This window comes from Monocercomonoides exilis, assembly GCF_001643675.1.
Source record: "Monocercomonoides exilis strain PA203 chromosome Unknown scaffold14-1859848, whole genome shotgun sequence".
Lineage (NCBI taxonomy): Eukaryota > Preaxostyla > Oxymonadida > Polymastigidae > Monocercomonoides > Monocercomonoides exilis.
The window spans coordinates 1,568,063-1,591,601 of record NW_027150559.1 but is presented as its reverse complement, the minus strand read 5'-3'; the positions used below and the strand labels follow the sequence as shown (position 1 = coordinate 1,591,601).

The 23,539-nt window shown below is 34.6% G+C and overlaps 5 protein-coding genes across 5 annotated transcripts; 2 read left to right on the top strand and 3 right to left on the bottom strand.

The window, feature by feature from the left end:
• Positions 1–634: 634 nt before the first annotated feature.
• Positions 635–2,119, bottom strand: MONOS_10849 (uncharacterized protein; the record flags this gene model as incomplete). Its single annotated transcript, XM_067863329.1, has 2 exons — positions 635–1,484; positions 1,533–2,119. 2 exons carry the CDS (start codon positions 2,117–2,119, stop codon positions 635–637), a joined length of 1,437 nt encoding a protein of 478 aa, XP_067730520.1.
• Positions 2,120–2,170: 51 nt separating this feature from the next.
• MONOS_10848 (uncharacterized protein) lies at positions 2,171–3,907 on the bottom strand (the record flags this gene model as incomplete). The annotated part of the gene is made up of 4 exons (XM_067863328.1): positions 2,171–2,476; positions 2,537–2,938; positions 3,140–3,846; positions 3,901–3,907. The coding sequence occupies 4 exons, from the start codon at positions 3,905–3,907 to the stop codon at positions 2,171–2,173; spliced, it is 1,422 nt and encodes a 473-aa protein (XP_067730519.1).
• A 7,720-nt stretch (positions 3,908–11,627) lies between these two features.
• Positions 11,628–12,790, top strand: MONOS_7383 (putative U3 small nucleolar RNA-associated protein 11 (Utp11)). Its single transcript, XM_067877702.1, has 5 exons — positions 11,628–11,665; positions 11,778–11,998; positions 12,051–12,164; positions 12,227–12,454; positions 12,562–12,790. Exons 2-5 carry the CDS (start codon positions 11,792–11,794, stop codon positions 12,649–12,651), a joined length of 639 nt encoding a protein of 212 aa, XP_067730518.1. The 5' UTR covers positions 11,628–11,665; positions 11,778–11,791; the 3' UTR covers positions 12,652–12,790.
• Positions 12,791–12,802: 12 nt separating this feature from the next.
• On the bottom strand, positions 12,803–17,840 carry MONOS_7382 (uncharacterized protein; the record flags this gene model as incomplete). Its single annotated transcript, XM_067877701.1, has 3 exons — positions 12,803–17,406; positions 17,498–17,750; positions 17,829–17,840. 3 exons carry the CDS (start codon positions 17,838–17,840, stop codon positions 12,803–12,805), a joined length of 4,869 nt encoding a protein of 1,622 aa, XP_067730517.1.
• A 722-nt stretch (positions 17,841–18,562) lies between these two features.
• On the top strand, positions 18,563–23,538 carry MONOS_7381 (putative CCR4-NOT transcription complex, subunit 3b; the record flags this gene model as incomplete). The annotated part of the gene is made up of 2 exons (XM_067877700.1): positions 18,563–18,931; positions 19,182–23,538. 2 exons carry the CDS (start codon positions 18,563–18,565, stop codon positions 22,986–22,988), a joined length of 4,176 nt encoding a protein of 1,391 aa, XP_067730516.1. The 3' UTR covers positions 22,989–23,538.
• Between the last annotated feature and the right edge of the window lies 1 nt (position 23,539).

Below are 23,539 nucleotides of genomic sequence, written 5' to 3'. Positions count from 1 at the left end.
CACACATGTTCATCTTTAAAAGTTGCCCTTCAATTATCCATCCATGGTTTGAGTGAGAAAACTTCATGGATACGTGGGGAATAATAATAATTTTTAACGACTTTTATAGTCTCCCCTTCAGATGTTTTGGTTTGTGCTTGTGTCTGAACAATATAATCTTTTAATATCGTTGTCTCCCTTCTCATTCTTTCCAGCTCTGCTGGCCTTAAAGCACCAAAAATCATGGTGAGGATGAGGGCTCTCCTCTGGAGTGTTCGTGTATCTTTTACGTCGTAGGTGATTTCAGCCCATTTTGTAATGATTGTCAAGTCCCACATCAACTTATATCGCTTGCCCCTTCTTGGCTTCTCTTCCACATAAGTCTTTTGAAATATTTCTATGTCCTTTCGATCAATCTTGATCTGCCAAAAAAGGTTAATGGAATCCAGTTTTTTCCATACTGTCTGATGAATCACTCCGCTTGAGAGGTTCGTATTCGAGAGTGTTTCGGTGAACTCTGCCATAATCCATTTTGCATCGATGGTTGTAAGGGGGTCAGTGTCATCCATGCTCTCCCTATCAAGGAATTGTTTGAATCTTCGCAGCGCTCTCCACGTATCCCTTTCACTCTTTTGATTTTTCAGTATTGCTGCTGCTATATCTCTTTCTCCAACGTATTCTCCACATTTGAGGAAGAGGTCCCTTCCTTGTATATTCTCTTCTCCAGTGTGACGGATATCACCTCTCCTGGGGGTTGTTTCCAGCCTTCCCTTCTCATCTTCGCTCCCGGTATCATGCAATCCTGAAAGGTCCCCAGGGTCTTTATCGAATGCCCAGGCTGCAGAAGCAGGATCCATGTCTGCCCCAGCCAGGCTGGCAGAATCAGAATCTTCAGGTTTCTCCGAGCTTCGTTCATCTTCTCTATCAGTGTCCGTCCAATATTTCTCAGGAACGAGTGGACAAGCACAACCTCTTTCCCTTGCGTTTTTCTCTCTCTCTCTTCCTTCTCATGGAGGATAGTCTCCAAGTACTTCAGCAGGGCACCTGCGCAATCGGTTCTGAAATTGAATCTAGTGTTCTCGGTGCGACTATTTGCAATATCTCTGTGACCTTCTTCCCCTTCAGTGCATCGTCCGGCTTTCTCGCCATCCGGCTTAGTGCGTCTGCTTCCATCTTCTGTTCTCCAGGGATGTGTTCCGTTTGTATTATGATGTCCAGGCTGTTCATTTTCTTCTCTAATGCTCTCAGTGTTGGGATGAGCGATAGTGCTCCCCTTTTCTTGTGAATCGTCCACCTCGTAGACATGTTGCATGTCTTCAGACAAATATGATCTATCTTCTGTTGCTGCAGCCACTCTCCCTTTCTCTCCAGTGTCCTTAACACTGCTCTGGACTCCTTCTCGTTGATTGCAAGTGTGCTCTCCTGGAGGGTCCAACTTCCGTGGACGTATGTCTTCTCTTCCCTGCTCTTTGTTGGTATTGTTAACACTGCACCCCATCCCAGCTCTGAAGCGTCAATAGTTAGTTCTGCTGGTCTGTTTCTTCTCCTCAGACACCTCGGTCTGTTCTCGAGAAGTGTTTTCCTCCAATATGTTAATTCTCCCAACATCATTTGGTTGGTTATTTCCGTTCCATTCCAGAACCCGAAGGCTATTGCCTGGCTCATCGCATATTGCATGCACGTCATCCACAAGCTTGCTGGTTGGTGTTGCAACCTCACAGAATTCAACCTCCCGAGGAGTACTGCTTAATCCCTGGTTCTTTGTCTCCTCCTTTTCTTTGCATATCCAATCCAGGTTCGAACATCCCCCAGGAGCAGCACTCCCTTCCTCTCTTGGAGCGTTTCTTCCATCTTCTCTGAGTTCCACAACCATCCCAGAAACTCCCCACTCCTTGCGGGTTCCAACTTCAGTTTTTCCTCCGACAGAATCCAGCCCAGATTCCTCAGGAACTGGGCTATCTCCTGTGAGATCGATCTCAATGCATCCCTGTCTGAGTGCATGAGGAGAATGTCGTCCAGGTATATCACTAGCTTCACTCTCCACTTTTCTCTGATATATGACGCTGCCTGTATCATTATCTTCGCGAATACTCTGGGCGCGTCTTTCGCTCCAAATGGCATCCCCACGTAAGTGTAACATTGATTTTGAAAGCTGAAACACAAATAGGGACTGAATTGCTCGTGCACGTTTTCATGCTGGTATGCACTCGATATATCCAGAGTTGTCATCCAGTCGTTCTTCTCCAGAAGTTCCATGACTGTCTCCTGGGAATCCATCTTGAAGTGTTTTCCCTGCACTGCCTCGTTTAGAGCTCTGCAATCCAGGATCTTTCTCCACTTTCCGTTCTTCTTTATCACCATGAATGTCGGGTTGAACCACTTCACCTCCGACTCCTGAATGGGCTTCACCACTCCGTCCTTCAATTTCTCCTCCAAGGGGGATAAGTATTATGTTCGTAATTTCCGTCTTCCCCCGAAACTCTTGCCTGTGTTTTCTCTACTCGAGTGAGATTGGGGATTGGGGACTTTTCCATCGAGCTCCTATACCACGGCTCACTAGTTTGTCTCCCCCAATCTTCTTCCACTCGCTCAGCCTGTTCACCAGTCTCCCGGGAAGTGGCTCCTTCGGTGGTCCACTCGCTGTACTCCTCTTCACTCCTAGCGTCTTGTGGCCAGGCTGCATCTGTGTATTCCCTTCTCCTTCGAAAATGTCAGCAATAGCTGTCTTCAAGTGCACCTCCAGGGCGCTCCCAATTGGGGACTCGATGACAGTCCCAGAACTTCTCCAAACTATCTTCCCGTTCTCCCTCTCGCTCTTCTGTCCCGTCAGTCGGGGATATGCGGAGTCTCCTTCTGTTCTCGTTGTCTCGTGTCGCACATCTTCTATCGAAATCTCTCTCGCAGAATCCCCTGTGGTTTCTCGTTCTCTCTCCTTCCTTTGGTCTAACGAGCTCAGAGTCTTTCTAATATTCACATGTTGTTTCTACCTTTCCGTCTCTGATAGCTTCTCGCCCGGAGCTACGGTTTCTCGTCGTATATTCATTTCGTTGTAATTTGCTTCTCTCTTTCCTCTCTCGGTCTCGCGGCAAAGCGCGGCTCTCTCTTCTCTCTCAACTCTCTCTCCTCTCTATCGTTCCTTCTCCTCTTCCATGAGGTGCACCTTCTCCAGTTCCATCACTGTTCGTGATGCAATTGCTTTTGCTGCTTCAAAGCCCGATTCAAGAGCAGGCTGGAGGAGTTCGATTGCTCGGATCGCTTCTGGTGAGTCTCTTCTCCCTTTTGTTGTAATAACTGTCCTAGCTAGCGCGTTCCAGCTTGTGTCTGTGTGTCCTGTAAAAAACTCCTTCTCACTCTCTGAAATAAATGTATTCAGTATGTAATCGCTCATCCTTATCGAGCCGGCTTTACAGAATTCAATGAACTTACTCAGCTCGCTCGCTTGTCTCCGGGGAGTCAGCCACTCCCTTGGAAAAATTCTAGTGAAGTCTTCTGTTTCTTCTTTCTCGTCCAGTACATCTTGCCCCTCCGAATCCCAGCCGCTATCTTCTTCATCTTCCCGTATCTTCGCTCGACTATATGTACGACGTAATCTTTCACGCTTTCCCTGTTTCCCTCTCGCGATCAGATCACCAAATTCTGCATCCGACTCCAACTCGCTCGATCTCGATCTGCTTCTTCTCCTTGCTCGTTCCCTCTTCACCTTTCTCATTGGCAGCATCCCCGTAGCTTCGGACTGCATTGGCCATGGTTGGCTTCTGGTGATTTCTTCGATCATGTTTTCAACCCTTAAAAGCCTGTGAATAAGATCAAATCCTCTGTCCTCGCCGTCGCTATTTGGCGCTCTAACAGTATCTTGAGTCATTCTACCTGCGGACAATGGAATGAAAAGAAGTTAAATTATTTGCGAAGTTTGATCTAAACCACCCATAAATTATATTAATACTCATAATTGAGGAGCAAACCTACTCCTTGCGTTTGTTGATTCGCTCAATTGCGAATCACGAAAACAAGTGTGTTTTTATTTTCGAAATCATAACTTTTTTCGGTTTGTTGATTTTTCAAAAGTTTTTTGTCTTTGCAAACAAAAATTTTTCATTCAAATTTTTGAATTATAACATCTGGCTGGTTTTTTTTTTGAAACATTCCTTTTGCTTAATTTTCGAATTATAATTAAAAATGTTTTAATTTCATTATTTTTCTGTTCACTTGTATCAAACTTCACCAAAATTGTAATATTAACATTGTTTATGCATTTTTTCATTTTCGTGAAGTTAATACGAGGAAACAGAAAATATATGATAAAATGAAATTATTGTTTTATAAGAAAATAAAACAGAAGGAAGTTTTCAAAAAAAAAAAAAGAAAAGAAAAAAAGAAAAAAAAGAAAAAAGAAAAAACAGCCATCTGCATTAAAAAAACAATTGTTTTTGCTCTAATCATTATGATGATGAATTTAATGAGCCTTTCAATTTCTCATCGTTTTTTTGTTGATATTCAATAGTAATTTTCAAACCGAAAATATTGAATGAAAAAACATTCATTCAAAAATAATCACACATTTATTGTAAAAATTCATTGATTTGATTCTACAAATTTCAGTTATTTGAAAAGGCAAAAACAAATTAATGTGTATTCATTTTTCAAATATTTGGTTAGTCTGATTTTCACAAAAGTGATTGGTTCATATTTTGGATCTCATTGAAAATTATCATGACTAATTCAATAAATGAAATTTGTTAAATAATCTCTTTCCATTTTTGTGCTAATTTTTCATCTCATTTTTTCTGTTTCAAATTTCAGTTTGCAAGTCAATATTGGATGTTCTTAGATGAACACAGAATAGTGATAACTGTGTTTTAGAAAATCATTGCAATTCATTTATTCACAACTGTGGCTTATGTAATAATTGTCATGCATTCAACATTTTGTTGAAAATTATTTCTATATTTATGAAAAACCTTCGGAAATTCAACAGACAAAAAATAATTAATAATAATAATGACTATTGCATATTTGATTATTTGAAAAAAACTCTATGTTATTTTTTCTATTTTTCAAAGGAGTTATAATTATTTATCACAATAAAAATTCAGCAAGAGGAAATAGTATTTTTATTTCAAAGTGAAATCCTTGAATTATTGTTTGTTATTTATTGAATAATGTTTCAATATTTCCTGAAACTTATTTTCAATATAAAATGATGAATATTCTTTCAATTATTTTTTCCAAATTGAATTATTCTTTTTCAAATAAGAATTAAGAAATTTCGATTTTGAATAATAAATTTCGAATGAGAATAAGGGTCAACTTTTTCATGGGACTTTTTTCTTTATTGGTACTTTTTTTGTTTTTGCATGTTAATCATTCAAAAAAGGTAGACGGACCTCAACACTCGGATGAGGGTGCTTATTAAACAAACACATTAAATTACCGGTTTGTTTTTTAAATTTTGTTTATTTTTCGTAGAGATACAGCAATTTTTTTAATTTATTTTGAAGTGACTTTTTTCAGTCGAAGAAGCATTTCCCAAAATATTGAAATCCATTTTTGAAAACTACTAGCGTTATCCTTTTTATATTCAAAATCTTAAGTTTAACAACTTGTTTTTTCTTTATTTTTTCACATTTCATTTTTTTATCAACATGCGAACACAAATTTGAAAATTTCTTTGTTATTTAAATGAAGAGTTAAAAATAAAAATATGATATGAAAAATGCACACTCTTATGAAGAAGTGTGAAAAATGTTGAACATAAATATTTTCTATTTTCATCAAACTCATTAAAATGGAATAAGTTTGATCTCAGATCATTCAATGTTGTGACCGTTCACCTGTTTGATGCAAATAGAAAATAATTATGTTCAACATTTTTCACACTTCTTCATAAGAGTGTGCATTTTTCATATCATATTTTTATTTTTAACTCTTCATTTAAATAACAAAGAAATTTTCAAATTTGTGTTCGCATGTTGATAAAAAAATGAAATGTGAAAAAATAAAGAAAAAACAAGTTGTTAAACTTAAGATTTTGAATATAAAAAGGATAACGCTAGTAGTTTTCAAAAATGGATTTCAATATTTTGGGAAATGCTTCTTCGACTGAAAAAAGTCACTTCAAAATAAATTAAAAAAATTGCTGTATCTCTACGAAAAATAAACAAAATTTAAAAAACAAACCGGTAATTTAATGTGTTTGTTTAATAAGCACACTCATCCGAGTGTTGAGGTCCGTCTACCTTTTTTGAATGATTAACATGCAAAAACAAAAAAAGTACCAATAAAGAAAAAAGTCCCATTAAAAAGTTGACCCTTTTTATAAAAGAATAAAAATATTTGGCTAATTTTTTTTTCATTTATTTAATTATTTTAATTTTTATTTTTTCTTTTTTTTGAAATCATTCTTTCAATTGAGTTTTGATCATAATTTTTATCTTAATGAGATTTTTTTGAAAAAATGAACTCAAACGGTTATTACATCCAATATATAATTGTGTTTTGCATGAAATACATTTTAAACAAAATCCAATTGACATAAAAATTTAGCTCAAAACTTTAAAGAAAGTTTGATTTCAAAAGGATCAGCAACATATTTTTTTATAAATAGAAAAATTTTTTGCGCATTTATTTAAAAAAAAATAAAAATACATAATAAAAATTTCGATAAATAACAATCCTTCAAAAATCAAAAAAAAAAAAAAAAAATCCACAGAGTCCTTATTGTTAACAAACGTTTTCATTTAAGTTTTTTTTCTCTTGGAAAATATTGTTGGATTTGGTGAAATGGGGTATAATTATTGCATATATGAAAAAAACAATATTAAGTTTTCAACGTTTTCGGATGTTGTATAATGGTGTGCGCATAAACCCGCACATTTGCACAAACCCGCACAATTCAGTTCAAATGAAAGGAAAGTTTCTTTAAAACAAATATTTCATATCAAAAGTTATTAACAATTGAATATAGATTTTAAAATAGTTTTTTTTATATTTTTTAATTCTGTTATGGTTGTTTTTCCCATATCATTAAATAATATTTATCGAAAAACAATATTTTGGAACATTATTCAACTTTCATAAATGGATGATATGAAAAAAGAAAAAATTGTCATCAATAAATCTGAACGAAATAGCTATTATTGTCAACAAAGGGCACTTCGAATGATTTCAAAAGGAGAAATTGCAGGGAAAAACGGCAGGCCAAGATATTTGTCGGAGGAAGAAGAAGATAGGCTAGAAGAAATCCTTTTGAATTGGGATGATGTTTCGACTCAACCAACATTGAAAGACATCCCGAGAATAGTTTGATTTCTTTATTCTTTCCAGCTAATTTATAAAAACTTAGGCTTGGAGAATTAGAAAACAACGTTCTGAAAAATCTGCTGTTTATATCGAAATGCCCAGCATGCGTTGGGTATATGGTTTTCTTTCTAGACACAAACAACTTAGAACAATACATCCAATTAAGCTTGATCATGCACGTATAAGGGCCTCATTGAAAAGTAATGTTTTGTCTTTTTTATCGCGCTTGCGTAACTTGATGAAACAGAAAAAATATCATCCTTCATTGATCTTTCAATTGGATGAAACAAGTTGCCAATCTTCTGACAAAAGAGAAAATAAAAGGGTTGTCTCGAGCAAATGCAAATTCGTTCCTTCTTTGAAAATTCCTCCGCTTCATCATTTGACTCTTCTTTTTATTGTAAGGGCAGATGGATGCCATCTTCCTTCACATCTTCTATTACCCAACAAATTTGAAAAAGAAATAAAAGAACAGTGGAGTGATGAAAATTTTATATTGCACACGTCAAATAAAGGATGGATGACAAAAAATTTATTTGAAGAAATAATGATGAAAAATGTGCTGCCAAATATTCAAAAGCAACGACAAAATGTGATTCGAATAAAACGATATTTTCAAGAAAAGATGAAAAAGAAAATCAAAAAAGGAAAAACAGAGAGCAGTTTATCATTTCAATCAATAATGAAAATGCAAAGCCATGAAGAGATTCAAAATGAAGAAAATGCAATTTCAGAATCAGCGCAAATCACTTCACGTGTTAACAGACATTCAGATGATCGCGAATTCTTTACAGATTCACACATCTCAGAAACAGCGAAAACAGCAAGCGTCTCTTCTGATGATGGAGATCCAATTTCAGAATTAGTGAATTCAAAAGCAGCAAACAGTGAAATTTCTTCTCAAAGAGTATCGCTTCAATTTCAACAAGTTTCTTCAGACAACTTAAACTCTCATATGCAACACACTTTGCCTTCTGCTGAACAACAAACGGATGTTGATGATCAAACTTATAATTCTTGTGTTGGTTTTGTTTCTTCTTTCGAGGAAGACGCTTCTTGTTCTTCTCGCTTATTGATAAATGAAGATAATTGCGACGAAATCAATTGGTGGTTAAAAGAAGAAGCTGAAACGGAAAGGATTCAACAAAAAGAGTTTAATAGCAATAAAAGTGATAAGACAAACTGCGATGAGGAGAACGAACCCATTCCACCTGCTCTTATCATCTTGGACGGTCATTCATCAAGGCAGAATCTTCAACTGTGGTTGCAATTTGCATCTGAAAATGTGGATGTGGTTGTTATTCCTGCACATACGTCGCACATTTTGCAACCCTTGGACCTCGGACCAAACGCAGTACTAAAAAGCCAACTTAAAAAAGTTAAAAATGAGCCTTCAATTAAAAAAAATGAAAAATGAATTCATGCCTTTCGTAAGAGCAATCGCAGATTGTGTTTATTACGCTTTGGCACCGAAAACAATCAGACATGGCTTTTTCGAGGCTGGCATCACCTCATCCTCAATTGCACATGTTGTGGATCAAACTCTTGATTCTCTTCCTCCGGAGTGAAGCCTGCAAGAAACACAAGCCGTTGGTCCATTTCTGGCAAATGTATCACAGACCCTGAGTTTCTGACAGATTGGGAGTTGCATGAGAAAGAAAAGGAATTGTTAACAAATGAAAAAAAACGACAAAAACAAACAAAATTCATTAATTCTGGCGGATGTGACAATTGTTCAGATTTAGAGCAAACAAAGAAAATTCCAAAGTACGTTTCTTCGGAAGATTCACTTGAAAAGATGGAGCAATCTCCAGAACAGATTAGAGCAATTTGCGAAGTTCATTCCTCAGAAGAAGAGACTGAACCTTCAGATTCTCAGGAGGGAGAAGATAACATTTTGGGTGTGCAGCTATTTCCCAAATTGAAACATAAAAGCGTCCATGCTTCTGAACAATCGTCAAGCAGTTCAGAAGAAAGTCAATCTGAATGCAACTGTTCTGAATCAGATTTTTCCTCCAGCAGCATATCTTCGTCACAAACTTCAAAAAAACACGAACACATTCAAAAAATGAGAAAATTAAGAAAAAGAGATTAAGAAATGATAGCGAACAAGATTATGAAAATTTGGATAATACGGAAGATTCAAATGAAGATATTAGTGAAACAACAAAAACTCATTTCATACCAAAGATATACTCCACTCGGTCAATAAAAACCATGACAAGCAAATATTTACAAGAGTACGTTGTGCATCCAGACTTTGATGAGGATGATGATATCGAAAAACTATGAAAAGAAAAGAATTTGAGAACAACACAATATTATAAACAAAAATAGAATGATTGAACAATTATTTTTTTAGAATCAATTCACAAAGTTTTCATTTCATCGATAATTATTATAATACAGCTTTTAAATAACACAATCAATTACAAAAAATAAAACATAAAGCACCTTAAAAAAACTTTGAAAAACGAAATTGAAAACGATTTTGAAATTACAAACAAACCATATTGTTATAATGTGAACCAACAAATTTCGCATTCAGTTATTTGTTGTGAACATTTTTGTTACTTAATATATAATAGACAATTTCGAAAATGTTCATTCATTTAATGACTGTATTTGTTGATTATGAAATTCATATGAGCTGCTTTTCATGAAACGAAAAAAGTAATGTATATGAGACAATTGTCCGATCTGATTGCTACTGAATAGTTTATTTTGCATACAGAACAATCCTTGAACACTTCCAAAGCAAATCAGTAAATTTATTATTTGATTTTTATTGAATAAACTTATCTGATACTTGTAATATTTTTCATGTGTTGGCCTTTCTCATATCCACATAATTATCTCCCCCAGAATAGTGCAAATGTCACTTTGGTTTAATCGTATTTGAAACAATAGTGATGATTGTGTGTTTTATCCATGGAAAAACTTTAGAAGAAATCATTCATTTCATGATCTAATGTGAATAGAGTTTCATATGGTCATAAGTTAACCAATGTTTGCCATCTATATAATGAGAATAAAAAAACGAGAATAAGAGAACACACATATATCGAAGAAAGACAAACCAAAATACAACTATTATCATAAGAAAAGCTGAAATAAAAGTATTTTTTCATTCAATTATTAAAAAAAATAAATGAAAAGTCACACCATTCGTTCTTTTTATCATGTGGATTGATTTACAGATGCTTCAATTCGATACAAAGAGAACTAATAGCAAATTTGATTTTATTATTGCATTGCAAGGAATTTTCATTTATCGAATAATTATTTCGTAATTTTCAAGTCATTTCATTTTTTTAAGTTTCAGATCTTATTTTCGAATGACTGTTGATCATCTCACTATTGCGTATGTTCTGTTCATGTTCAGAATAAAAAAATTTTTAACATTCATAATGCAAAGAATAAAATCAAACATTTTTGCTCATTCTCGAATATCAGAACGTAACATTGAATTTATTATTAATTGTTTAATAATTGTTCCAAGAAGAGATATTATTGAAAACACTGAAATGAAATATAAATGAAATAATTTGGTAAATATATATTTTATGGGACAAAAACCATAATTTGATTTGAAAATTTCCTTAAAAACAAAAACTTTTCGTTCTTTCTGTGGCGAAGGCATTAAGTTCAAAACATTCTATTTTTGTGCGGTATTATTCTTTATTTTTATTTATCTGTTTCATTTTCTTAAGTTTTGATAAATACTGTTCAAAGACAGCACATTGTCAGTAGAGCACATCCTCTATTTTACACAGTTGATTATGCGCTTAACCTTTTAATGCTTTATGTATTGAAATCAACAACATCGATTTTTTTTAAACGTTTTAAAAAGATCTTTATTTTCTTGGCTTTTGCTTTATCTTTTTTTATTTTCACTTTTTTTTTAACAATTTGAACAATAAAGACAAAAGAATATCTTAACAAATATTGTTTTTTCAATTTCAACGGTTTGTAAATTAGATATAAAAAACAAAAGAGAGTGGTGTGAAAAGAAAGGCTCAAATTAAAAGATCAAAGCTGACCCCACATGAAATATTTTTTATGAAAGAATGTTTTTTTCTTATCAAGAAATGTTTTTAAAAAAAAAAGAATTAATTTTTCAAATATTTATAGTCTGAACTTTCATCAAAACCTTAGTGTGCGGGTTTATGCAAATGTGCGGGTTTGCCACATCACTATAATTATAATTCTAACATTCTCTCACAAAATAAAATTATGAATAAAATTAAAATATAGAGAAAAACATGAGTAAATATTATATGGAACAGAATTCCTTCGGGAATAAAATTTTTTCCAACAAATAACAATTTTCATCCTCAACCATAACTAATTTACTTTTTTGGTGGAAACGTTGCTTTTCCTGAATGTTTGCACTATTTTACACGATATACTTTTTTTCCGATTAAAATTATATTATATTTTTCATAAATCGTAACATCTCATCATTATTTTGCTTAATCGCATTCAAATTGAAAAAGATATTAAAATACAAATGGGATTAATTGGAGGACGGGTACATAAAGAAAGGCCACAGCCCCAAAAAAGAAAACGACTTGGAGTTTTGGAAAAGCATAAGGATTACGTTGTTAGAGCTAGAGATTACCATAAAAAGAGAAATGCACTGAAACGATTAAAACGAAAGGCAGAATTTAAAAATGAAGATGAATTTTATTTTTCTATGGAACATTTGAAAATGGATGTTTAAACTCATTATTATTTATTTTTAAACAAGCATATATTTCTTCACATAGAAAGGAATTGTAAAGGATACAAAGGAATCAGAAGTTGGAAAGTTAAGAAGAGATCCAGAAACAAAGAGAAAGCACAAACTCTTATTTGAAACAGCGAGAAATGTTGAAAGAAAAGTGTGATTATTTTTTTTTGAAATCTTTTATCCTTGAACATTCTTGGATTTAAAACTTTTAAGAAAGTTGAAAGATTGAGCAGTTGTGTACCAAATAAAGTTCATTCTCAGCGAACTATTTTTATTACAGAAGATAATCCAGATTCTGACGAACTGATCACACCTCGTTTTACTTCGCCACTTGACTTAACTGTTTCCGAGAGTACAATTCACAGTCTTCAAATTCACAAACGCAGACTTCATGAAGTTGAACGACGCGAACATATTCTTCAAAATCATTTATTGGCTGAAGTGTGAATTGTTTATTAGAAATTTTTTATAACTTTATTAAAATACTTTATTTATTTATTAATTGATTTTTAAATATCTTTGCAAAAAATTTACATTTATTTTTTTAGGAAAAAGGAAGAAAAAAGAAAATTGTTACGTATGACGATGAAGGGCGGAAAATTGTAAATTACGAATCAGCTCCCGTTCGAAAACGTTAGAAGATTCAATGAACATTCAAATGAGAAAAACCATTTCTCTGAATAATTTTTAATTTTTAATTTTTCATTTCAAAGAAGAAAAAATAATTTCTTTTCACTTCACATAACTTCAGTTAAAAAACAAGAAATAGATAAAGGAAAACTCACATGCTTACGCTCTTCTACGGACATATAAATCAAGAGGATCATAATAAATTTGATCACTCCATCTGCATTTACGCAGATTATTATTTAATTTTTTTGATTCATCCATGTTTTTCAAATACTTCATTTTGTTAACATGTCTTTTTGTCCCTTTCCTCATCAAATATGACTCTTCTTCAATACTTCTGCCAAATTCATCTTCCCTTTCATCAACAATTCCCATCAAAGGTGAACTTTTCTTCGATCTTTTCTTTGCATTTCCCCCATTTTTGTTGTAATTCTTCCAATCATCTGCTTCTTTTCCATTCTCAACTTTCGCATTCAGCGGGTTCTGTTGCCTTCTTCTCTTTCCTTCAAAACTCACCTGTTTCTCTGGATTCCATCCTTCCCCGCCTTCAATCCTTATTTTCTGCAAAGTCTTCTTCTCCACCCCCAAATTCGTAAGAGGAAGTGACATCTTCTGATAATCGCTCTGCTCCATTACTTCTTCCAATGCTTCTGTTTTTCTAACCTTTTCACCCAAACTTTCAGTTTTGGCTTCATTTTCTGTTTCATTTTCTGTTTCTTCTTCATTTTCCCTTCCTTTTAAATCTTCGATTTCGATCGTTGGCAAAGGAACAGTCACTTTTGTGTCAAACATTTTCCTCAGCTTCCTCAAATCTCTCTCTTCTGCTGTTTCCTTTCCCTTCCCTTTCTTTCCTTTCTTGTTTCTTTTCTTTTCTTCTTTGCCTTTTCCTTTCCCTTCTTCTTTTTCTTCTTTTTCTTCTCCCTTTTCTTCTTCTTCCTCCTCCTCTTCCTCCTCCTCCTCTTCTTCTTCAATCGGAATTTCTCTTCTCTTCTCCTCTGAATAAACAGGTTCTGCATCCAAATCATCATCCAATGCAATTTCCGGCGGAGAAAGAAACTCAACCGAAGAAGGCGGAGAAGGGCGACGGCGGGAATTTTTAGAGGAAAAAGGAGCAAAAGAAGAAGAAGAAGAAGAAGATGATGATGATGAAGAAAGGGGAGGGTTGGACATTAGAGAAGAGGGAGAAGAAGAAGGAGAAGACGAAAGAGGAGTTGATCTATCAGATGAAACAAAAAGAGACTTGTCTTGTGCTTTTTGAACTGATTTTTTCGAAATCTGATCGAAAATTTTTGATTTTTCTTCAGTTTCCTTCTCATTTTCTGTGTTAATTTTCTTTTCCTCTTCTTCATTTCCCTCTAAATCGTCCCAAGAAGCCGACAAATGCGACAAACCTTCACCAAATTCATCAGAAATCCCATCCATCTTCACATTTCTTCCTTTTTGCTCAAATTTTTCCATTTTTGTTTCATAGCGCGAAGGAAGAACAATATTTGGCTTGTTAATTTGCTTGTTATGCCACACTTTGTCCTGCGCTTCAACTTTCTTCCTCCATTTTGCTTCTCTTTTCTTCAACTTTTCTCTTTCTCTTTCTTTCTCTTTCTCTTCCTTTGTCAAATCCGGTTCTTCTTCTGAATGACAAATCCCATCTCCTTCTGCTCTTGTTGGATAGCGATTTCTTTGATAAGAAGGAATTCTGTGTTTGTCCAGCGAAAAAGAAGGAAAGCCATCTTTTTCGAGTTCGTTCAATTGATCTGCTGATAGTTCATCGGAATTGAGGAAATCTTCAGACATCGTATGTTCCTTTGATTCTTCTTCTTCTTCTCTTTCATGTTCTTCCCCTTTTCTTTCTCTTTCTCTTTTTCTTTCTCCTTCTCCTTCTCTTTCTTTCCCTTCTTCCATTTCTCTAAAATCCCTTTTATTATTCCTCTCATCTTCACCCACTTTTTGATTCGGCGGGGGCGGCTGCGACGGAGTCGGGGAATTTTTTCCGGGCAAATGCGGAAATATCGGCGTTGGTGATAATTTCGAATGATTTCCTTCGCTTATATCCTTTTGTGGGTATCTTGACTCCTGGACAAACACATTTGCGGGTGTGTCTTCATTAAGATGAATATTATCATTATCACTGTTGCTGCTGATGCTTCGGCTTCTTCTCTTCCTTCTGTTTATTTCTTCTCCTTCGCCTCCTTCTCCACTTTCTCCTTCTTCTTCATTGAGCGGATTCGGATTAACAAGCAGGTCAAACCGATGGCACACTTCAGACGAGCCTTTCATTGCTTCATTTTCAGTCAAATTAATTTTCTTACCATCTTCTTCTTTCTTCTCTTCCTTCTTCTTATTCTTCTTCTTTGGAGGTCCACATTTCTTCACTTTGCCTTTTTCTCCTTCTCCTTCTCCTTCTTCTTCTCCTCCATCACAATCATTCATCAGCCAATCAGGTTGATTGTCTTCTTCTCCTTCTTCTCCTTCTCCTCCTCTCCCTCTCCCAATCACAAGCGACGGATCTATTTCCCTCTCGCTGTTAAATGAAAGTGATATCAAATACGCGCAAAGACACCCAAAAGACACAGAAAGAACAGCCACAAAAAGCAAAAGCATAAAAAACGAGCTGCTTTTCAGCGAATTTAAGCGGCTTTTGCCAAACATCAGGCCAACATAAGGGCCAGGGGGTGTTGAAGGACGAGAAGAAGAAGAAGAAGAAGAAGGATTTTGTTGATTGTTTGAAGATCTTCCATTTCGGGTTCTATTCCGGTTTGCTTCTCTTCTTGTGTCGTTGCGATTTCCATTGTATTGCTCTTCTTCATTTGTTTCTTCTCCTTCTCTTCTTCTTTCTTCTTCATTTTCAACATTTTCTTCTTCTCCTTCTCCTCTTTCTCTTTCTCTTCCTTCATTTGAAGATGATCGAACAAACATAATTGGCTGAGGCGAAGATAAAAGCGTTTGTTTTGCCGGAAGCGGCGCAGAATAATCTGCAACTTGGTCGGAAGGCGGCAAAAGTGATGGGACAGGTGCTAAAATAGGAAGTGGCTGTGATTGGGAGAAGAAGACAGAAGGAGAATCTGAATTGGAATTGGAAGGAGAAGGTGAAGAAGGTGAAGAAGAAGAAGAAGAATTTGAAGAAGAAGAATTTTCTTCACCTAAATCTCGATTAAAATACCTTCCTCCTTCTTCTCCTTCTCCTTCTTCTTCTCCTCTCATTCTTCTTCTTCTTTCTCCTTTTTCCAAACTCAATTCGTCTTCATTGATTGTTGTGGGCAAAGTAACTTTGCCGGCAGGTGTTGTCATCTGCACAAAGGAAAGAGGCAAAGCAGAAGGAGCTGTTTGAGGAGAATCAGAAGAGAAAGAAGGTAAAGAAGAAGAAGAGGAAGAAGAATTTGGGATGTGGAAAGGGGAAGAAGAGGATTTCTGGAGGTTTGGTTGAGATGATGCTGAAAGAGGAGGAGAAGAAGAATTTGAAGAAGAAGAAGAAGAAGGAAAAGCAGAAGAAGAATTGTAATGAGGTTGCGAATGAGGAGAAGCTGGTTCAGGCAACGAAACAAGCGGAAGAGTAACAGAAAGATTGGCTGAGGGAGAAAAAGAGGAAGGCGATTTCATATTTGCGGGTGTGGGAGCAGAAGAAGCAGCAGAAGAAACAGAAGAAGACGGAGAAACGGGAGAAATTGGAGAATTCGGAGAAATTTCGTTTTTGACGGAATTTTGGGATAAATTGGAAGATTGAGAAGGATCTAATGGTGTTGATGGGATGGTCATGGAATAAGAGGCAGAAGAGGGAATTTTGGATGAAGAAGAAAATGAAGTTGAAAGGGGAGAAGAAGAAGGAGGAGAAAAAGAAAGAGGAGGAGAATAACAAGGAGACTGAGAATTGGAACGAGAAGAAGCGAAACGAGGTGATTGCTTTGATTTCTTCTTTGTTTTTGAATTTGGAGAAGAAGAATGAGAAGAAGAAGAAGAAAGAGGAGAATTTTGATTTTGCTTATTTTCTGATTTTTTCCCTTCAGTTTGCGATTGAACGGAAAGTTTAGGTGTTTTTTTGCCTTTCAAAGAAGGTGATTTTTGAGGAGATGAAGAAGAATTTGATTTTTCAGAGTCTTTCAAAGAAGATACCGTTTTCTCAACGTCGATCAATGGAGATGGGTCAGTTTCTATTGAATTGCTATTTCTATCTGAGGAATTCGAAATGTTTGAAGAATTTTTCGCTTTTTCAGAAGTCGAATCGGTCTGATCGATGGGCAAAGAGGAAGAAGAGTTTGAAGGAAGATTCAGAGAAGATGTTGATTTTTTATCAGAAGTGCTATCATGTGAAGATAATGAAGAGGAAGAAGATGAAGATGAAGAAGCAGAAGCAGAAGCAGGAGAAACAACCAGTCCAGGAGAAAGTTTCTCTTCCTTTTCTCCTTTTTCCTGTTTGCCCGATTTGCCAACCGCATTCGGCAGTGACGTGAAAGAAGGAAGCCGAGGCAGGTTTGGCGGGGTGGGTGTTTCCAACTCCAATGAAGAAGAATACAAATCAAAAAGAGAAAAATCAGGTGAGCCTTCTCTAAGCACACATTTTCTGGCATGCTCAAAGGCCTGCGTGTTTGCAAACAGCGTGACGTCTGATTTTGCTGCGTCTTTGCACAAATTCAGAAATGCATTGAGTTCACTACTGTCTTCTTTTCGTTCGTAGTACTGCTTTCCAAGGCGAAGCATAAAATCAACAAGAAACAAATCCAATGAACCTCGTGTTATTTCAAGAGCGTTCATTTTGGATAGATCAACATATGCTTTCAAAAGAAGAAGAAGAAGAAGAAGAAGAAGAAGAAATAAATAATTTGAAAAATTTCATATTATTTTAGAAAAAATAATTTCTCATACGAAAGTATTTTTGCAATGCCTGCTTCATCATCACGAAATTTGTTTGCATATCTCCATTGTTTTTAGGAGATTGATTTATGGACAAAGCTGCAACGTCCTTCAAAAGTGCCTTTGTAATTTTACATGGAATTGTACTATCTCGTAAAGATCTGATTAAATTTTGTGAATTTCCACATGGTATTTTTCCTGTAAGAACGGAATACCAGTTATTTAATGCCATTTGACGACGAACAAATTCTTCAATCTCATGATTCTTATTTTGGATTTTTAAAAACGAATTATAACATTAAAAATTTCACATTGTTTGAATAAAACTCGAATAAATACAAACTGCTCGCGCCATATTGGTGTAAAAATTTGATAAATAATAGAGAGTTTCAATTAATTTACATTCGTGTCAAAAGCAATTTCATGACATGATTTTTGATTAGAAATAACTTTTCAATAATTATCAATCATTTTGCATTTTTTCAAAAATATAAATATTGCTGAAAAAACATAAACATATTTGAAATTGAATCATCTGTTTTTAATGAAAGTCCATTTAAAAAACATGAATTTATAATGCAAATTATTTGTTTTGTCCCCTTAATCTGAACATGACACATGACGCAGATAAGAAAACTTCAAAGTTTGACGTCCTTTGGTTAAATGACCAATTAAAATTTATTTTGCTAATGTACTCTATTATTTCAATTCATTTTTGCTGAAATTGATACACACTTATGTATTTTAGATGAGATCACAAAGTTTGCATAATTGTTGAATTATCTGCTTAATATCAAATAATTCATTAATTTCTTACCACATAAAAATTTATTCTATTTTTTTGTTACTTTTAGAACACACAAAAAGATTCAAGAGGGAATCGAATTGTTTTCTGAATCATATCAAAGAGCAGTCTCAACCTCCAATCCAAGCCAAAAAGAAAAATATGAAAACGAAATGAAACGAGAAATAAAAAAATTGCAGAGATTTAGGGACCAATTAAAAACCTGGATTTTATCTCCTGAGATAAGAGAGAAAGATAATCTTCGAGAAGCAAAATCAGACATAGAAAGAGAGATGGAAAGGTATAAAAATTGGGAACGAGAAGCAAAAACAAAGGCCTATTCAAAAGAAGGGTTAATAACAAAGCAAAAAGTAGATCCGCAGCTCGCTGCAAAAGAGGAAACAATGGAATGGATTACTGACTCAATAGCTCAACTGAAGGAACAAATAGACTCAATCGAAGCAGAAACAGAAAATCCACGTGTGGGCTCTCGGAAATCAAAGAACAAAGAAACGAGGCGTCTGTTTCAGAGACTAGAGCGACACAAATTTCACCAAGAAAAACTTGAGCAAATGTTGAGGGCAGTTGATAATGACTCGCTCCAGGTGGACGAGGCGAATGATCTGAAAGAAGGAATACTCGAATACATTAGAGATAATAATGTTTGCGTTATTTTTATTAATTTTTCTCGCTATTTATTATTATTTATTATATTATTGATTACTTTTTTTCCCTATATTGTGAATATCTTAATCTTCGATCTTTCTGAATCTCAATCAAAAAATCATCATCATCATCATCTTTTATCATCATCTTCCTCTCCTTCTTCTCCTTCTTCTTCTTCTTCTCTTTCTATCTAAAAAAATAAAAAAAAATAAATGATAAATGATAAATGATAAATGATAAAAAAAGGAACCAAACTTCATAGAAGATGAGCAAATTTATGATTCCCTTGATTTGGACTCACTTATTCAAATCTCACTTCCTCAGCCATTTTCTTCTGCTTCACAAGAAACGAATGAATTTAATGAAGAAGAAGAGGAAGAAGAAGAGGAAGAGGAAGAAGAAGAAGATGATGACAATGAAGAAAACAAAGATAAAGATGAAGAAAATGACGAAGAAAAAGATAAAGATTATGAAAAAGAAGAAGAAGATAATGAAAATGATAAAGAAAAAAGTAACGAAGAAGAAGAAGAAGGTGATGAAACAATAGGAAAATCACATCAAGATACGAATTCACGAAACGAAGAGAAAGAAGAGAAGAAAGAGAAAGAGAAAGAGGGAAAAGAAAAGAAAGAAAAGAAAGAAAAGAAAGAAGAGAAAAACAAAAAAGAAGAAAAATCGAATAAAATCGGAAAGGGAGAAAGAAATGAAAAAGGAGGAAAAGAAGAGAAAGAAGAGAAAACGGGAAAAACTTCAAAAATCGAAAAAACAACAGAAAAATCAGAAAAAAGAGAAAAAATTAATGAAAAATCAAATGAAAAAGGAGAAAAAGAAGGAAAAGAAGGAAAAGAAGGAAAAGAGAAGAAAAACGAGAAAAATGAAAATTCCAATGCAAACCAAGCAAATTCAAAGAAGAAAGACAAAAAGAACAAAAACAAAGGAAAAGAACAACAAAACAATGCAAATAACCAAAAAGAGAAGAAAACTGATGCTTCTTCTTCTTCTTCTTCGTCTTCTTCATCAAATTCTTCTTCTTCTTCTTCTTCTTCCAAACAAAATCAAAATCAAAACCAAAATCAAGCTTCAAACACGTCATCATCATCATCTTCTTCTTCTTCTTCTTCCTCTTCTTCTTCTTCCTCCTCTTCTTCTCCTTCTTCTGCTCTTCTTCCCTTTCCTTATATTCCTCCTATCCAATCTCAAAAACTCTCAAGCAAAGACACGAAATTCTCCGAAGCCCGGAGAAATACGATGAACCCAACACTTTTTAATTCGTCTGCTCCGCTTCTGCCTTCGCCGGCATCTCATAATCCTTCTTCTTCCTCTAATTCTTCTTCAAATTCTTCTTCTCCTTCTTCTCCTTCATTAAATTCCTCTTCCTCTTCTTCTTCTTCTTCTCCTTCTCTTTCTTCTTCTTCTTCTTCCTCCTCCTCCTCTTCTTCTTCTTCTTTTCCTTTGCCTTCTCTTCTTCCTTCTCCAAATATATCTTCTGAACAACGAAGCAAAACAGGGAAAATTCTTACCCCTCTTCTAAACATGCCAATAAATCAAAATTCTTCTTCTTCTTCTTCTTCTTCTCTTTCTTCTCAAAACTCTTCTTCCTCCTCTTCTTCCTCTCCTTCTTCTTCAACCCCTCCTTCTTCAGTTTCCACCCCTCCTCTTATCTCTTCTTATATACCTTCTTCTTCTTCAACCTCTTCTTCTTCTTCCTCTTCCTCCTCCTCTTCTTCTTCTTCTGATTTTCTCTTAGAAATCCCTTCTTCTCAATCAAAACCTGTTTTAAAAACAAAACAAACTTCTTCTTCTTCTCAAAATTCTTCTTCAATTTCTTCTTCTTCCTCTTCTTCCTCTTCTTCTCCTTCTTCTCCTTCTCTTTTTGTTCAATGTCCTCAACCTCCTCTTCTTCTTTCTCCTTCTCCTTCTTCTTCTTCTTCTCAAAACTCTTCTCAAAATTCTTCTTCTTCTTCTTCTTCTTCTTCTTCTTCACTTAACCAATCTAATCAAATAAACAATGAAAAACAAGAATTTAACGAAAAAGAAGAGAAAGAAATGAGGTTTGAAATAGCAGAAAGGCTAATTTTGGATAGAAAAATCAAAATTATTGAGCTAAATAAGAAAATTAGTGAAAGAAAGAGGAAAAGGAAGAAGAAAGAGAAGGAAAAGGAAAAGGAGAAAGAGAAAGGGAAGAGAAGAAGAAACGAAGAAGAAGATGAGGAAGATGAGGAAGAGGAGGAGGAAGAAGAAGAAATAGAAGATGATGAGGAAGAAGATGAAGAAGATGAAGACATTGATGAAGAAGAAACTGATGAAGAAACGAAGAATATCAAAGATAAAACTAAAAATGCCAAAAATACAGAAAAATCAAACAAAACAAACAAAACAAATAAATCTTTAACTGTTTCTTCTCAAAAAAGAGAACTAAACTCAAAAATTTCAAAAAAACAACCAAAAATTTCAAAAATACCAAAATTAAACAAAAAACAGGTAAAATTTGACATGTTAGAAGTAGCAAATGAATTTCTTAGGAACGAAATGATTGATAACAGAACGTTGCTTCCTCCATTGCCTTTTCCTATTTTGTCGATTTGCAATGTGGAAGATAAAGATAAAGAGGAGGAGGAGGAGAAGAAGAAGATGGAGAGAGAAAGAGAAGAGAAGGAGAAAGAGAAAGAAGAAGGGGAGAAGAAGAAGAAAGAGGAGAAGGAGAAGGAGAAGGAAGAGAAAAAGGGAAAAGACAAGAAAGAAGGGAAAGAAAAGAAAGGAGGAGGAGGAGGAGAAGGAAAAGCAAGTAATTCATCATCATCATCATCATCGACTTCTTCCTCTTCTTCTTCTTCGAATTCTAACAATAAATCCAAAAAACAACAACAAAACAATGCAAATAAAGCTGCAAAAAATACCAGTTCGAATTCAAATTCTTCTTCTTCTTCTTCTTCAACCACTTCATCATCATCATCATCTTCTTCTTCTTCTTCTTCTTCTTCTTCTTCTTCTTCTTCTTCTTCTTCTTCTTCTTCTTCCTCATCATCAAGATCTTCATCACCTTCCACTTCATCCTTAGCTTCTTCTGCTTCTGCTTCTTCAATACACACGTCAAATTCAACATCTTCATCACCTTTATCTTCTTCTTCTTCATCCTCCTCCTCTTCCTCTTCCATTTCTTCCTCCTCCTCTTCCTCTTCTTCTTCCTCTTCCTCTTCTTCTTCCTCTTCCTCTTCCTCTTCTTCTTCCTCTTCCTCTTCCTCTTCCTCTTCCTCTTCTTCTTCTTCTTCCTTCCCTACTCTTCTCCAATGCCTCAACATCTCCTTCTCTAACCGCCCTTCTCCTTCAGACTCTTTCTTCTCCTTTCCCGACGCTCCTCTTTCTCTCCCTCATTTGAATGTTCTGAAGGAAGATAAACAGAAAAATGAAGTTATTTCTTCTTCTTCTGTTTCTTCTTCATTAACATCATCAAATTCTTCATCTTCGTCATCATTATCAATTTCTTCTTCTTCTTCCTCTTCTTCTCCCTCTTCTTCTCTCCCTCTCTCCAAATTCGATCTTAAAACTCTATTCTTTCTCTTTGGCCTGTCTCGCAATGACAGCTCAAATGCTGCTATTTCAGAGGAATTGAACAGAAGAGGATGGGAATTCAGTGAAAGACACTGTGTTTGGATGAAGTTTGCGCCGAATGTGATGAAGGAGAAGGAGAAGGAGAAGGAGAAGGAAATGAAGGAGAAAGAGAAAGAAAAAGAGAAAGAGAAAGAAATGAAAGAAAAAGGAAAGAAGGAGGAGAAAGAGAAGAAGGAGGAGAAAGGGAAAGGGAAAGAAAAAGAGAAGGAGAAAGGAAAAACGGAAAAGAAAGCAGAGAAACTTGAAAAAGCCGAAAAAGCGGAGAAAGAAAAGGAGAAAGAAAAAGAAAAAGAGAAAGAAAAAGAAAAGGAAAGAGAGAAAGAGAAAGAGAAGGAAAACAATGTTGGGGCTAAAAAACTTGTAGAATCATTGCAAGAGCAGCAGAGGTATTATGTTTTCAATCCAATCACATTCAAAATCCAACTCATGTCAAAAATTGATTAACATTTCAAAATTTTCTTTTCTTTTCTTTAATTTCTTTCTTTTATTCTTTTTATTCTTCTCTTCTCTTCTCTTTTTTAATATGCAAAAACACATAATAATATTTTATTTTATTTATTTCATTTATTTTTCATCTTTCTTTCTTTCTTTTTCTCTTTCTTTCTCTTTTTCTCTCTCTCATTTATTTTTTCAAAGGTTATTTGTTGGATTAACTTGTACGCTCTCATATTCCACATCACCTCATTTCTCTTGTGATAATTCTATTGAATTGATTCACTTCTCTTTGTTTTGGTTATATTTCTGCTAATTTTTTAATCTTTCTTTCTCTCTTTCTCTCTTTCTCTCTCCTTTTTTTATTTTTTTCTATTTTATTTCCTTTTATTTGAATTCTGTTTTCTGTTTTCTGTATTTGCTCTCAAATTTGTCATCATTCTTGGGATTATCATCAAAGCAGTTGCTTTAGCAATTGAAAATCTTACTTAAAATAATTCAAATAAGTTTATTTTATTTTTTTCTTCCTTCAAAATCAATAAAAATAAAATATAAATCAACTG